Source organism: Aegilops tauschii, chromosome 4, assembly GCF_002575655.3.
Source record: "Aegilops tauschii subsp. strangulata cultivar AL8/78 chromosome 4, Aet v6.0, whole genome shotgun sequence".
Lineage (NCBI taxonomy): Eukaryota > Viridiplantae > Streptophyta > Magnoliopsida > Poales > Poaceae > Aegilops > Aegilops tauschii.
In genome coordinates, this window is record NC_053038.3 from 490,652,956 (window position 1) to 490,668,412 (window position 15,457).

The following is a 15,457-nucleotide window of genomic DNA, read 5'->3' on the forward strand; positions in this document are numbered from 1 at the left end:
CATTCATACATAGCAAGTTGCACATACACATTGTTCCATCCATTCATACAATGCAAAGTTTCATCAAGATAGCAAGTTGCATCATAGCAAGCTAGAAGAATACTAGAAGAGAATGAAAGAAAAAACAAGCACTCCATCATAGCAAGCTAGCTTCCGTGAAGTGAATGAAATCTGCAAAATGGCAAATAAGAAAGTTAGAAAAAGGTGACTAGAAGAAGACTAGAAGAAGAAGTATATGTCATTTATGAGCTAACTTAGGTGAAATGGATAACTTAGGTGAAATGGATCATTTATGAGCTAACTTATTTGAAATGGATCGTTTATGAGCTAACTAAGGTGAAATGGATCATTTATGAGCTAACTTAGGTGAAATGGATCATTTATGAGCTAACTTAGGTGAAATGGATCGTTTATGAGCTAAGTTAGGTGAAATGGATCGTTTGTGAGCTAACTTAGGTGAAATGGATCGTTTATGAGCTAACCTAGGTGAAATGGGTTGTTTATGAGCTAATTAACTTAGGTAAAATGCATCATTTTAGAGCTAACCTAGGTAAGATGGGTCATTTTGGAGCTAACCTAGGTAAAATGGTTCATTTTAGAGCTAACCTCGGTAAAATGGATCATTTTGGAGCTAACCTAGGTAAAATGGGTCATTTTAGAGCTAACTTGGGTAAAATGGATCATTTATGAGCTAACTAAGGTAAAATGGGTCATTTTAGAGCTAACTTAGGTAAAATGGATCGTTTATGAGCTAACTAAGGTAAAATAGATCATTTTAGAGCTAACTTAGGTAAAATGGATCGTTTATGAGCTAACTAAGCTAATTATGCCATTTTTGACATAAGTAAGCTAAGTACATGTCATTATTGAGCAAACCTAGTTAACTAAGCATATTAGAGCTAACTTAGGTCATTTTGGAGGAAACAAAGCTAAGTATAGATCCTTTTAGAGCTAACTTAGGTAAAATGGATGGTTTTGGAGGTCAGTAAGCTTATTAAGTCATTTTGGAGGAAATAAAGCTAAGTCTAGGTCTTTATGCATTTGTTAAGCAAAACACTAGAGAAACTTACCATGATCATGGAGGTGTAGGAGCGGGCTACTAATAATCTCGATCACTATCATCAATAAATGCATAATCATCATCATCACTATCATCAATGACGTTCTCATAGGGTTCAGCGGCATCAACATGTGGAAGGCCACCTTGACGTAATCGGTCAAGCATTGACAGGTCATCCGCATCAGTAACCTCTTCTTGTTCCGGCTCTTGTTCCTCCTCCGGGGTGATGCCGGATTCACTGTCGCTGTCGACTTCAAAGTTTTGGGGTGAAGTATAGTGGTTCTTGAAATGTTTTTTTGGAAAGACGTGTCTCTTGGAAGAATTCTCCTTCATATGTGTCTGGGTTAATGTGAGGTTCATAATCCTCTTCCTTTGGGGGAGATAGTCTAGCACGTGGCGGCACTTCATAAACGACATCTCAACCTATTAGATTTGGATTAGTTTGGCAGGCCCACGATAGATAGAATACTTGGGTCGCTTGTTAAGCCATAATATAGACATCAGGAACATCTAAATGGGTGCTTTGTTTGATTTCAACTAGCCCTATATGTTCATGAGTCCTTCTAGTCTCCTTCGGCTGAAACCAATAACATTTGAAGACTACGACATTCGGTGGGTTTTCACCCTAGAATAGAAGTTCATAAATTGCTTCAACTCTCCCATAATACTCGGTACCTCCTTCGCCGATAGCAGATACACAACAATTTGTAGACTTTCGGTCGGCCATAGATAGCTCTTTGCCATAGGTACGAAAGCGATACCCATTGATGTCGTATTTGTCAAATGAACGGACCTTATAGTCAAAACCATTAGCGACTTGTCTCAATTCAGCGTCCATAGACTCTGAATTAGCCTACAAGTTTAATATGAAAGGATTGTTGCATTAGGCACAAATTAGCGAATGAAATGAAATGGTCTAATAGAAATTACCGTTTGTTTGAACCAAGAGATGAAACTGGGATAGCCGCCTCCTTGCTTTGCGAGAAGCTCATACTCTTCGACGTAATCCTTTTGGATCACCGCTCCAGACGAGAATATGGCGGCGTATCGACTGTATGAAATATCCAGGAATAAGAGTAGTTCAAAGGAAATAGAAGTTGCGAAACAATGTACCGAGAACTTACTCGATGTACGGTCGCACTTCTGTCAGGTTGTTGAAGATATACAACGAAATGGTCCGTCATTCTTCGTTATCCAAAGATACTGGTTTCGAACCAATGGCTGGTGCGAGATTCCCTTTGAATAGGCTGAGGTTGGATCCACCCTTTTTAGGGTCGTCAACATTGTACCGAGGCTTCGGATTATGCAAATGACGATTTTTGGCTTCGTAGTGTGCTTTCACAAAGTTTGTCGCCTCCTCAGTGATGAATGCCTCAGCCATCGATGCTTCAATTCTACGTTTATTTTTACATTTTTCTCGAAGCGTCTTCTGCATCCTCTCAGTTGGGTAGCACCAACGATTTTGCACGCCCCCCCCCCCCAATCTTGCCTCGGTCGGGAGATGCAAAATCAAATGCTGCATTGGATTAAAGAAGCCCGATGGAAAGATCTTCTCTAACTTGCAGATCAACTCCGGCGCCAACTCTTCCATTTCTTCTAGCACGCTAGGCGATAGTTCTTTTGCACAAAGAACACGGAAGAAATAGCTGAGTTCTGCCAGTACTAGCCATTCATCCTCAGGGATGAAGCCACGCAACATCACCAGCATTACCCGCTCAATCCATATGTGTGAATCATGACTCTTGAGACCAAATATCTTCAATTTATCAAGACTCGCTCCCCTCTTTAGATTCGCTACATACCCATCGGGGAACATCAACTGCATTTTCACCCACAAGATAATTTCCCTCATAGCTAGCCTTCCAAGATTGAACCATGCCTTTGGCTTCGTCCAATTTTGCTTTCCTTTCGGTTCTTTCATGTTTTGTAACGGCCTATCACATAGCACCTCCAGATCGACTCTAGCCTTATTATTATCCTTTGACTTCCCATCTATGCCGAACAATGTACCAAAAAGTGCCTCGGCGATATTCTTCTCAGTGTGCATCACGTCGATGTTGTGTGGGCAAAGGAGGTCTTTGAAGTAAGGCAGATCCCATAAGCATGTCTTGTGAGTCCAGGCGTGTTTAGAATTATACCCCTTGAAGTACCCTGGACGCTCTGGATCTGGCTCAAGAGCGTTTAACTGATCCAGGGTTTGTTGGCCTGTCAACGCAGGTGGTGCAGAGTTTTTGACAACTCTACCTCTGATGAAGTTCTTCTTGTCTTTCCTGAGCTTATGGCGAGGATCCAGGAACTGTCTATGCATGTCGAAGCAAGAAAACTTGCGGCCGGCCTGAAGCCAACGAAACTCAAGAGCTCCCTTGCATGTGGGGCACGGGAACCTTCCATGCACACACCAGCCAACGAATAGCGCATACGCCGGCAAGTCATGCGTCGAGTACATGTACTAGACATGCATTATGAAGTTCCGTTTGCTATAGGCGTCGTATGTCTTGAACCCATTATCCCAGGCTTCTTGCAATTCGTCCTTAAGCGGCTGCATGTACACATTCATATTTTTTCCCGGATAGTTGGGCCCTTGAATTATCAACGTCAAGAAAATGTTCTTCCTTTGCATAATCTGTCCAGAGGGAGATTGAGTGGAAAGACAAATACGGGCCAACAACTTTATTGGGTTGCCGTCAGACCAAACACACTGAACCCATCCATGCTGACGCCGACTCGAGGATGCCTCGGATCTGCCGCTTTGTCATCATGTAATTCATCAAACTTCTTCCACGCAACACCATCCGATGTGTGTACCATCATCAGATTCCCATCTGCATCTAGTTCGGTTCTTTTGCCCGTTTTGTGCCATGTCATCTGTCTGGCCGTCTCTTCGACCATGAAAAGACGTTGAAGTCTTGGTACGATTGGCATATACCGAAGAACACTAACAGGGACTTTGGTCTGCGTCTTCTTACCCATACCGTTGTCTACCACAATATACCTGGAAGACTTGCAAATGGGACAATAGTTCAAGTCCGCATATTCAAGCCTAAATAAGGCACATCCTTTCTCACAGGCATGTATCTTCTCATAGGGCATCTTCAGTGCACGGAGGATTTTGTCCGACTGGTACAGGTTTGCAGGCATTACATGGCCTTTGGGTAGAAAGCATCCAAATACTGTCATCATTGTGTCGTAGCATTCTCTGCCCAAGTTGAACTGAGCCTTCAGAGCCATTACTTGTGAGATGGCATCCAACTGACAAAGCTCAGTGTGCTCGTGGAGCGGACGTTTTGAAGACTCCAACATTTCATTGAAGGCCTTTGTATATTCCTCCATCTCCTCGTCCGAATCCCGAGCATCATCCAAGTCTTGCACCATGTTTTCCATCCCGGTACCATGCTCGTCGGTGCGACGACGAACCACCTCAGCTCGGTCACGTTGGGCAGACTCACCATGAAATGTCCACACCGTATAATTGGGCGTAAAACCACTCTTCTGCAGGTGTTTGCCCATTTCAGCCTCTGTCCTCTTTTCCCAATTGTCGCACCGGAAACAGGGGCACCAGGTTTTCCTCTGGCCATTTGCAAATGCGGCTTGCACAAACCCCTTGGTTTTTGTGAACCATTCGGTGCTCCATTTATTCTGACCAGTGTGACCGGTGTACATCCACGCACGATCACTCATCTTGACTTTCAGAGCTACTGGACACACAGCAAATATATATATATATATATAATTCACCATGTATATATTCATCAGTTGATCTAGTTTGTCAATTTTATTACGTCCATGCAACCTACACTCTAATAGGTAATGATAGGTCCTAATCCCACCCGAGTATGTGTAGATTGGGTTCATTTTCCCATGCTATGCTCCGGATCTGACGCAAAATTTCGGCAGCACCTCCCCGCTGTTCTCCTGATACACGTCTCTGCAATAAACAGAGAGGATGTGTACCCGGAGAACAACAGGGGAGGCACTGACGAAATTTATGCGTCAGATCCGGAGCAAAGCATATGGGAAAACGAACCCAATCTACACATACTCGGGCTGTCCATGGACAGCGTTGAACAATTCGAAAGAATAACGGTTATAAATATGCAAATGCATGCATATTTATATATGTAACCCTTTCGAACGGGAGACGCATAGTGGTTGCGCATACTGATGATTGACACCTATAGCTAGCAAGTTTCATCGGCGCGAAGACTGGAACAGAGAAAATGAAGGGGGAGGAGGAGATGTCATTTGTGCTCACCAACGAACGCAGGGGCGGAGCTCGTCGAACGCACGGGGAGGTCGTCAAACACCACACCCTCGCAGCGACGAAACAACTGCACATTTGAATCCACCCGATCAACACAAATATGTATGATGTTTTGCATAACAAAATCGAGAAATATACGACCTAACTCATAATTCACAAATATATGACCCCGTCGGCCTCTGGAAGGCCAAAGAGCACCTTTTCGGGAGGTGTCGGGGGTCGGGGTGTCGTGTCGGTGTCGGGGTGCCGTGTCGGGGTTGGGGTGCTGTTTCGGGGTCGGGGCGTCGAAGTGTCGTGTCGGGGTCGGGGTGTGGTGTCGGGGTCGGGGTCAAGGGGTTGGGGTGTCAGGGTGTGGTGTCGGGGTCATGGGGTCAGGGGGTCGGGGTGTTTCCTTCTGTCCTTCTTCTTCTTTCCTTCTCTTCTTCTTCTTCTTCTTCTTCTTCTTCTTCTTCTTCTTCTTCTTCTTCTTCTTACCTTTCTTCTTCTTCTTTACTTCTCTTCTTCTTCTTCTTCTTCTTCTTCTTCTTCTTCTTCTTCTTCTTTTATTTCTTCCTTATTTTCCTTTTTCCTCTTCTTCTTCTCATCTTCTCCTCTTTTTCTTCTTCTTCTTCTTCTCCCCTCCTCTTCTTCTTCTTCTTCTTCTTCTTCCCCTTCTACATATTCTTCTTTGCTTCTTCTTCTTTTTTCCCATGCACTAAATCTAACACTAACACATATCTAGCACTAAATCTAACACTAACAATTAAACGGCAAAAAAAGAAAAAACAGAAAAATAACGCACCGGAGCCGGCGGGGGCCGGGGCCATGCAGCGCTAGGGTGGCGGTGGCGACGGGGGCCACAGGGCTCCGGCCGGGGCGGTGGAGCTCAGGGGGGAGGGGCGGTGAGCGGCGGCGCCGAGCCGGCAGGGAGGCGGGGGCGATGGGGCCGCGGTGGCACCGGGGCGGTGGGGCGGTCGGGCGGCGACGTGGTGGGGCGCCGGGGCGGCGGGGTGGTGGGGCGACGGGGCAAGCGACGGGTGGCGGGGGCGGCGGCAGGTGGTGGGGGCGGCGGCGGGTGGCGACGGCGGCGGCGGGTGGCGACGGCGGCGGCGGGCGGCGGGGGCGGCGGTGGGTGGCTCTGGTCGTCGGGGAGGAGAGAGGGAGAGAAACAGAGAGATGGAGGGGCGGGGTGGGGCTCGACCGTTAGTTAGGCTAGTTCTTTGTCGTCCGCCCCACCTTTGTCGTCCGCTTTTTTTCTCTTTGTCGTCTGCTAGCAGACGGCAAAGAGGGGCCGTTAAGTTTTTTCTAATCAGCTTGTTAGTGGGGGACACCTCTCTCTTTGTCGTCTGCCAGCTGACGGCAAAGATTCTTTGTCGTCCGCTAGCGGACGACAAAGAACTGGCTGATGGCAAAGACCAATTCTTTGCCGTCCGTTTTCTGTAAGCGGACGGCAAAGGCAGACGGCAAAGAACTGGCAGACGGCAAATAAGCTAATTCCAGTAGTGGATATGGTTCCAAGAATATCTATCCAGAGGGTCAATTTTCCTTAAGAACTTAGGGGAGATTTTCTTTTTCATAGTTTCCTGAAGGCCTATAAAACCAAGGGAATGGTCTCTTATTAAATCTAAGAAGCAGGTAGTCATCCCCCTCTTCCCTGCTCCTCTACAGTTCCAGAATATGCCATTCATTTGATCATATTATTTTTTTCCCTCCTGGTAATCCTGCTAGGAGGCAATACAGGATTACCCTTTTTTCCTTTTGTAACATCATTATCTTTCTGGCTCATGGTAACAGGCCTGGATATAACCACATTGATTCTTTTTTCTCATTTTTTCCTGGACCTGACCATAGTAAAACTCTCTTCTTCTATTTCACTTTCATCACCCCATCTCAAATTCAAAGAGGTCTGGTCACCTTTTGCATTAGTTAGCATCAAAGGTTTTTCTAACACAGAATTTAGATTTTCCTTCTCATTCTGAGATTCCATATTACGACATTTTTCAAGTTCTCTAAGCACATCAATGCGAGCAAAATCAGAATCAGGTATATTCACTCCCATCTTAATAGCTCTAAGCATTAAATCAGGGTTAGATAGAGTATCAAAGGAGTTTGAGTTCTGTTGTATACCTTCTAGGTTTCTCTTCTTCACAGCGGCCACCGCTCTGTCATCCATCCTTTCCATTTTACTCTGCACATTACGCAAGCTGAAGCGCAAGTTTTCTTCAGTGACCAGAGGAGGGGTAGGGATCACCTCTTCATCTGCATTTTCCTCAGGTAGCTCCACCCTGTACCCGTTACCCCCCTCGAGATCATCTTGTTTGTATGTTTCCATCAGACCATTCACCTGTGCACATGATTTTACAACATCAGAATAGGTTTTCTGCTCACACCCCCTTTTCTGATGGATGTCAGGGCTAACATTAGTAAGGTTACTCACTTTTTCTTCTTCAAAGCTTTGTTCCTGAGCCAGAGTCTCAAGAAGCAAAGTAGTGTGTAAGGACTCATCTGACTCAAAGCTTTCCTGTGACTCCCAAATAGTGTCAACCCTCTCACCCTTGGAAGTGGAAGGAGCCAGTCCAAGTCCAGGGGAGGGATTGTTCACTCTAGCTCCAGGAGTCCCCTGTTTAACCACCTCTTTTTCCATATTTCTCCCACGGTTCTGAGCAATACTAACAGTATCTTTCTCCCTGTTAGGATCTTTAACCAAGATCTGCTCCACTTCATAGTAAAAATCATAGAAATGTCCCCCCGGGACTGCTTCAGCAACAACAGGAATTTCCTCCACGTTTTTGCAGCCCATTTTTTACCCTAACAGAGTTGGGGAGATGCAGCGTGGCACTGTTAATTTCCAGGGGAACACCCACCAAAGATGTGACAAATGCAAGGTTCCTTTCACTCCTCTTGTCTAGAGGCACATTACTAACTTTCACCCAAGCTACTTCCATCACCCCCTTCACCCCAACAGCAGATGACCACTGTGTGGCATGAATCACAACACCACTTGTTTAAGGGTGACTTTTCCCACATAGCATATTTGAGCCACAGCCCTAGGATTGGGGAATCTCACTACAAACACACCAGGGCCTATAGCATGAGTTGAGCATCTCCAGCCCGTCGCAAGATAGTCACTCAAATCAAGTTCCATCTGGCGAGTGGAAGTTTCCCCCTCAACAATCGTCACAACAATGCTATTGGCCCTCTCTTTCACCTGACTAGCCATGCACGAGTCATGGATATAGTGGAAGCCCTGTCCCTTGGATTGAAATGCACACATGGGGGCGATGCACTCCCAAGGAAGGAACTCGACACAAACAGACGCCAGGTGCCCTAACTTATTGCAACGCTCGCAAAAAGCTTGAGGGCAACGAGCAGGATGATCCTCAGGTGATTTGCATATAGGACACAGATCTGAGTTCTTGGTAGGGTGCACCTGATTTGCTTTCCCGTGGGGACGCTTTTGTGGTGGGGGAGGGTGTTGATCTACGCCGGCATCGCCCGAGCCCGACGAGGCCGGCGTCTTCTGCACCCAGACTCCTCTGTCTTGGATCTCGCGGCGCCTCCCCGCCGCCTCCTCCCACCTGGAAGTCACGTCCGACTCCAACGCGCCCTTGGATGAGTTGGAGTTGGTGTGGCCTCCATCCTCGCCGCGCCTCCACGAGAACTTGCTTCGATCCCCCCACGGCCGTTGCCGCGTCCAGGGATCCGGCCCGACCCGCGCCCAGCTCGTCCTGTGCCGGCCGATTCGCGCCGCTCTCCGTGGTAGCCTCGTTCCCTCCATCGCCTTGGGAGACGAAGCAGCCACAACGGCGAAGGACCGCGTGTCTCCCCCCACTTTGCCTCTCCACCACCCAAACGACTCCAGTGGTTTCGATCTAGGGTTTCTCTCCGCCGACCAGAAGTGGGAGAAAGCAGATTCTAGGTCAAGCACGGGGCGGGGGCGCTGTTTATACCTCCGACGCGGGGCTGGGGGTGGGAGTGGAGGGCTGGATTTCCCCCCGCGTGTCTCTCATCCGCCATTGGCGGGCGGTAGGTGGATCTCGGGCCCGTCCCGAACCGGGTCGGCTCCGTTGTCTTGGTTTTTTCCTCCCGAACCGCCTCGCCTGAAACCGCCGTGGAACACGCCGGATTATTCGCCGGCGGCAGCCAATCGCGCACCCGCGCAAAGTGACACGGGAACGCCACGACGTCGCCGATGTCGACATGCTCCGCCTCGCGTAAGAAGCGCGCATCCACCGCAACACCTTGAGAATCCGATAGGACCAGGCAGAGTGCGTCTCGATGCAGCAGGAGCACGCCGTCGCGAAACGTGAGAGTGCGCGTCGCGAGATCGGCGGCGAAGGAGACCCGCCATCTCACATCCGCGTCGCCGCTGGAGTCGCCGCTCGGTCCGCCGCTCGAGCACGCCATCCCCCAATCTGTAGCTGAAAAATATGACTCCCTTCTGGGTTTGTCGTGTGCTTCTTGTTGTTGCACTGAAGTTCTTTGTACTTCAGACAAATTTAGTAACTGTGAGTGTACCTGAAAAACACTCCTTCAATGACTTCCCAGATGAGAAATCCTTTACAATAATACACATCAAATAAAGTGCCAGCACAAATTGGAGCACTGTAATCACCAGTGCATCTGTGGACACTGGTTTCTTGTGTGCAATGTGGCCAGAGGACGCGCATCAGATGCACCTATGGACGCACCCGTTGGAGCTTCTTCTTCTCACATGACCGACCGACCGGGCGCTAGCTAGCTTTTGGACTTTGCTCGTCGTTGCTTCTAGAGCGCAAAGACTTCCATGCTTGCAACCCAAGGCACTCGGATGCTTTCGCTTTCAGTCTCACCGAGCCGGAGCCAGAGCTCGTAGCAAAGCTGACACCTTCGCCTTCTAGTAGATCGATCCCAGCGTATCCGCCGCGGTCACCATCGGCAGATCACGAGGCCCCCCTGTGGCCCGGGTCCATACGCGTACGCGCGTCGTCGTCTCCATACGCTCGCCATCACCGCCTTTCCCTCCTCCCCGGCCTCCTCCTCAAGTACCAAATCGGCCGTCGCGCTCTCCACCACCACAGCCACCTCCCCCTCCTCCTCCTTGCACCGTCGCGTCAATCACGTAGCCGAGTCGACGTCGACGACGCGCGCGCCCACCCACAAGTGCGTCGGCCTCTCGCGCTCGCGCCGGCGCCATGCTGCAGGCGGGCTCGGAGCGGGCGGCGCCGCTCCCGGGCGCGGCGAGGCTGTGGGTGCCGGGGATGAGCCCCGTGGTGCCGGACGCTGGGGCGGGCGCGTCGGCCAGGGCGCGGGAGATCGCGCGGAGGCGGGAGGAGATGCTCGGCATGCTGCGCGACCTCCCCGAGGCCGAGTACGAGCTCTCCCTCACCGACCTCGTCGACAAGACCGCCGCGGCCGGGGCCAACAACGGCTGTGCGGCGCCGCTGCCGACCGAGAGGAAGGAGGCGAGCCCGAGCCCCAGCCCCAGCCCCTTGGGTCTGGCCGAGCGGTCCGCGTCCGGCGGGCAGGCCGAGCAGCAGCAGGCGGCGAGGACGACGGAGAGGAAGGGCTCCGCCTCCGCGAGGCGGCGCGGGGACGGCGGGAGCGGGAGCGGCCTCCGCAGCAGCAGCGACGGCGTCCTGCTCAACTTCTACATGCCGCGCTCCTTCACCCGCAGCTTCACCGCGCCGCGCCCCGCCCGCACCCCCTCCTTCTCCAACTCCGGCCGGGCCGCCAGCGCCATCGTCCCCGAAGACTGCAACAAGAGGTACTACTAATCCATTGACCAGTGTAGACCATACGCTCCCTGAACATTCCATTTCGATGCCATGGATTCTCGATCGATCGACCGGTGCGGTTAACTGCGGATCAATCACCACTTTTAATTACCAGAGTACGGCAGGGTGAACAAATTCATCCAAACACGGACGGACACAAAACCCCTCCATATCAACCTCGAATTCTCGATAAATAAGTTGGCCTATACAAAATCCCTCGTCGTGCTCTCGTTTGTCTAGTAATTGTGGATAATCATTACCACTCGATCGACGCGGTGGTGTATACTCTACCTAGTCATGCATAGGAATTAGGAACAAACAAACAATGAAGCATACATCAATCTCTCTGTTTCAGTGTTGACTGGCCGGCCAAATCAGGGCCGGCACGGCACGTCGGCACGCACGACAATTCCGAGGCGAATGTATGGGTAGATAGATAGATGCTGGGCACGTCAGTCATGGTGCATAGTCGAGGCGGTCAGGCAGTGCTGCTGATTTGTCCGCTCACCGACTGAAAATTATATCCTATTAGTTGCAGCTGTGAGGCGTTTGCAACTAGCTAGCTAATTAGCTTGATCCATCATACCCATACATCTGTGCGCCATAGGAGCTAGCTGATCGTGACACAGCCAGCCAACCACATGAGCGTGACCTGCCTGCTGCTGGGTGCAGTTCGCTTGCAGCTGCAGGTGTCGTGCTGAGCAGTGCAATCTGATTACTACTCTAATTACTACGTACTCCCTTAACTAAAACTTACTATGGATCGAAGAGAGTAGCACTTAATTAGAAGAATATCTTTAACCGTCAAAAAAAAATTAGAAGAATATCTGATCGTGCTAAGGAAGAAAATCTAATATGCGAATCCAGCGTAAATCTACTTTTGCGTGGAGAAAATCTGCACTTTCATCATGGCTTGCTTTCTTAATAACAGTCAGTGCGATGCTAAGCAGACTGATATGTATAGTCTAATATTGTGCGTGGTGGTGCAGGGAGAGAGACGGCGACACGGTCAGGTGCTGGCCGCTGCCGTGGGACCGGCGGTGGCGCAAGTCGAGCCGGCGGCGGCAAGACCCCGCCGCAACGTCCGGCGAGTTGTCGGCCATGCTGACGGCGGCGGACCACCCTGCTCCCGCGGACAAAGTCTGAAGACCTTTTCTTAGGTATCTATACAGTATGAGAAAAGAAGACAGGTCTGGCTGGGAGAAAAAGAAGACAGATCTACGGTACCAACTACTGGATGTGCACTCGATGCACACAAAAAAAAAACTACTGGATGTGCACGCGCGTTTCTGCGGTTCTGTACATACTACTTACTTCACACGCAATACTGTCTGGATGTTTTTAGTTTGTATGAGTGCGTTATAGGAGTACTACCATGGACTCCGTATATCTCGAGAACTAATTGCGTGTATAGAACAAAGGTGCTAGCTTTCCCAGGAAAAGCGATCTAGCTTTCCCAGGAAAAGCGATCTAGCTTTCCGCCGCCAGGGACTCGTGCTCCGCTGCGTTCTCTGGTGGCTCCCCTTCGTCGACGACCTCGGTCGTCGGCGGTGAGGGGGATCGCCGGTTCCACACGTGTAGATAATTTTAGACCAAAATAGCTTAGTTCTTTTAGGTTTTTCATCATCTTGGCTTCGGCGATGGCGGCGCTGAATAAGATTTCTTCAGATCCTACTTCGATGAGACGATTGGTCCTATCGTTGGGATGGATTTGGAATCCAGTCTGTTCAAGTAAGGATGGTGTGGCAGCGGCGGCATCCTCATGGTGGACATGTGTCCTTGGGCTCCGTCGTTGCGACGGCGTCTGCTCCAGCGTCGGCGCGGAGCTTGGGAGGTAGTCCAGGAGCGGATGCAGATTGTGGTCTGCATCGACGACATCTAGCAGACGGAATTTGTGTTAGGTTCGTGGTTGATTGATGGCAGGTGTGATTTCCTCCTTCGGCGTTATAGTCATGGTGGGTTGTCAGATCTGGAGTTTGATAGCGTGTCCGGAGTGTTGTCCCGGTCTGATTCGTTTAACGGCAATGGCTTCACTTTTTGGGGGGGGGGGGGGAGGGGGGCACCTTCAAGGTCCGCAAAGCTGCATATCAGTGATGGAGCCGCGTCGAGCTCGGGTGAGGAGGTGATACGTCATTCTATTCTTCGGTGGCTGTCGTGGTGGTGCCGGAGGCAGGTGATGGACGTTGGTGTCAAACTCACAGATGTTCTGCTGTCTTTTCGGTTTTGTCATGTCGATCCTTACGTGACTTGTACTTTGATCTTTATCATATGAATGAGACACGTATTACCATGAAAAAAATATCTAGGGCTGCGCTGCTTTATCAGCCGTGTGTTGTCCCCGTTATCACTTTTGCCAGGCATATTTTTCTTTTTTCGAAACAGAGGTATAAGATTTGCTTCATCTGCTAGATAAGGAGAAAATGAGGGAAATGCATTGAGCACCCAGGTGTCACGCACCCCTATATGAAAGTAGCATTGAAAGAATATCAGAAAAAGTTCCATAAAAATTCAAAATTTTGGATCAAACATGGGTCCCCGTTGCACACATGTGTTCATTTTCGTGGAAAATGGGTGCCCGTGGTATCCGCGGCGCTGGAACTGAACACCGCAGTTTCAGTTGTGACTCACGATACATCCATTTTTTTCTATACATACGATTTTTTGGTCTTTTTTTACTAACATTACCACGGGCACCCATTCTCCGCGAAACTGAACACGGGTGCACAAAGGGCGCCCTTGTTTCATATCCGAAAATTTCATATTTAAAAACATCCTGATATGTTTTTAATGCTATATCATCTAGGGGCGTGTGGCACCAGAGAGCCACAAATCATCTTCCAGTTTGTTTTGCAAGTGATCCAGAAGCACAACATTGTAGAAATTATGGTGGAAGCGTTCTACCCTCTCGAGAGAGGGCCGTGGGTATTTATTGATAACGATGGGGCTTATCCCATGAGCGCATACATAACTTGGAGTACAAGAGAGAATAGATAGAGATGAGAAGGTTTAAACTAGATACTAGTATATCTCTAACTAACTAACTCTATACCAGAATCATATGCGCCGGCCCATAGGCCTACATGAGATATTTCAACACACACCCTTAATCACAACTTGATCAAGTTGAGATTACGTCTAAATTTCTCAAAGCTCCTTGTAGGCAACGCCTTGGTGAAGCCATCTGCAATCTGATCTCCAGAATGAATAAACCGAACGTCCAACTCCTTGTTGGCAACACGTTCTCTGACAAAGTGAAAATCTATCTCAATATGTTTTGTTCTGGCATGAAACACCGGATTAGCAGAAAGATAAGTGGCACCAAGGTTATCACATCATTAACAAGGAGCTTGCATTTGAACCGCTCCAAGTTCCTTCAGCAAGGATTGAAGCCAGATAATTTCTGTAGTAGCATTAGCCAGTGCCTTATACTCAGCTTCTGTACTAGACCTGGAGATAGTAGCCTGTTTCTTTGCACACCATGATATCAAATTTGGACCAAGAAAGACTGCAAAACCACCTGTGGACCGTCTGTCATCAACACTGCCAGCCCAGTCAGCATCAGTAAACGCACTGACAAGTGTGGATTGAGACTTACTGAATATTAATCCAACATTTACTGTATACTTCACATATCTCAAAATATGTTTAGCTGCAGTCCAGTGCGAGGTGGTAGGTGCATGCAAAAACTGACATACCTTGTTTACAGCAAAGGATAAATCTGGTCTAGTAAGAGTTAGGTATTGAAGTGCACCAATCATACTTCTGTACCGAGTACTATCTTCCTGACTTAGGATCTCACCTTCATACAAGGAAAGTTTCTCTGAACTAGATAATGGAGTTGGCGAAGGCTTGCAATCCTGAATTCCAACCCTTTTCAAGAGATCATTAGCATATTTTTCCTGAGACAAGACAATACCATCTTTGTTCCTCTTGACTTCAATGCCGAGAAAGAAGTTTAGATCTCCCAAGTCCTTCAAGGCAAACTCAGAGCCCAGGTCCTTTAGGAGTGCTGTCACTGCTTCATCAGATGAGCTTGCAATGATGATATCGTCAACATATATGAGCATCTACATTGTTATTTTGGACTTGTTGAAAATAAACAATGAAATATCATACTTGGAAGGAACAAAGCCAATAGCTTGCAACTTCATACTCAAGCGATGATACCATGCTCTCGGGGCCTGTTTCAGACCATAAAGGGCCTTATCAAGTTTACACACATGAAAAGGTGCATTCTTGTTTTCAAACCCAGGTGGTTGTTTCATGTAAACCTCCTCTTCCAGAACACCATGCAAAAACGCGTTCTGCACGTCCAATTGTCGTAGGCTCCATCCCCTAGACACAGCAACAGATAAAACCAATCTGATAGTAGCAGCTTTAACAACCGGACTAAAGGTGTCC

General features: G+C 48.7%; 1 protein-coding gene across 1 annotated transcript; it reads left to right on the forward strand.

Moving 5' to 3' along the window:
- The first annotated feature begins 10,205 nt into the window (after positions 1-10,205).
- Positions 10,206-12,454, forward strand: LOC109772170 (uncharacterized). Its single transcript, XM_020330860.4, has 2 exons — positions 10,206-11,046; positions 12,046-12,454. The coding sequence occupies exons 1-2, from the start codon at positions 10,475-10,477 to the stop codon at positions 12,200-12,202; spliced, it is 729 nt and encodes a 242-aa protein (XP_020186449.1). The 5' UTR covers positions 10,206-10,474; the 3' UTR covers positions 12,203-12,454.
- Positions 12,455-15,457: the final 3,003 nt, after the last annotated feature.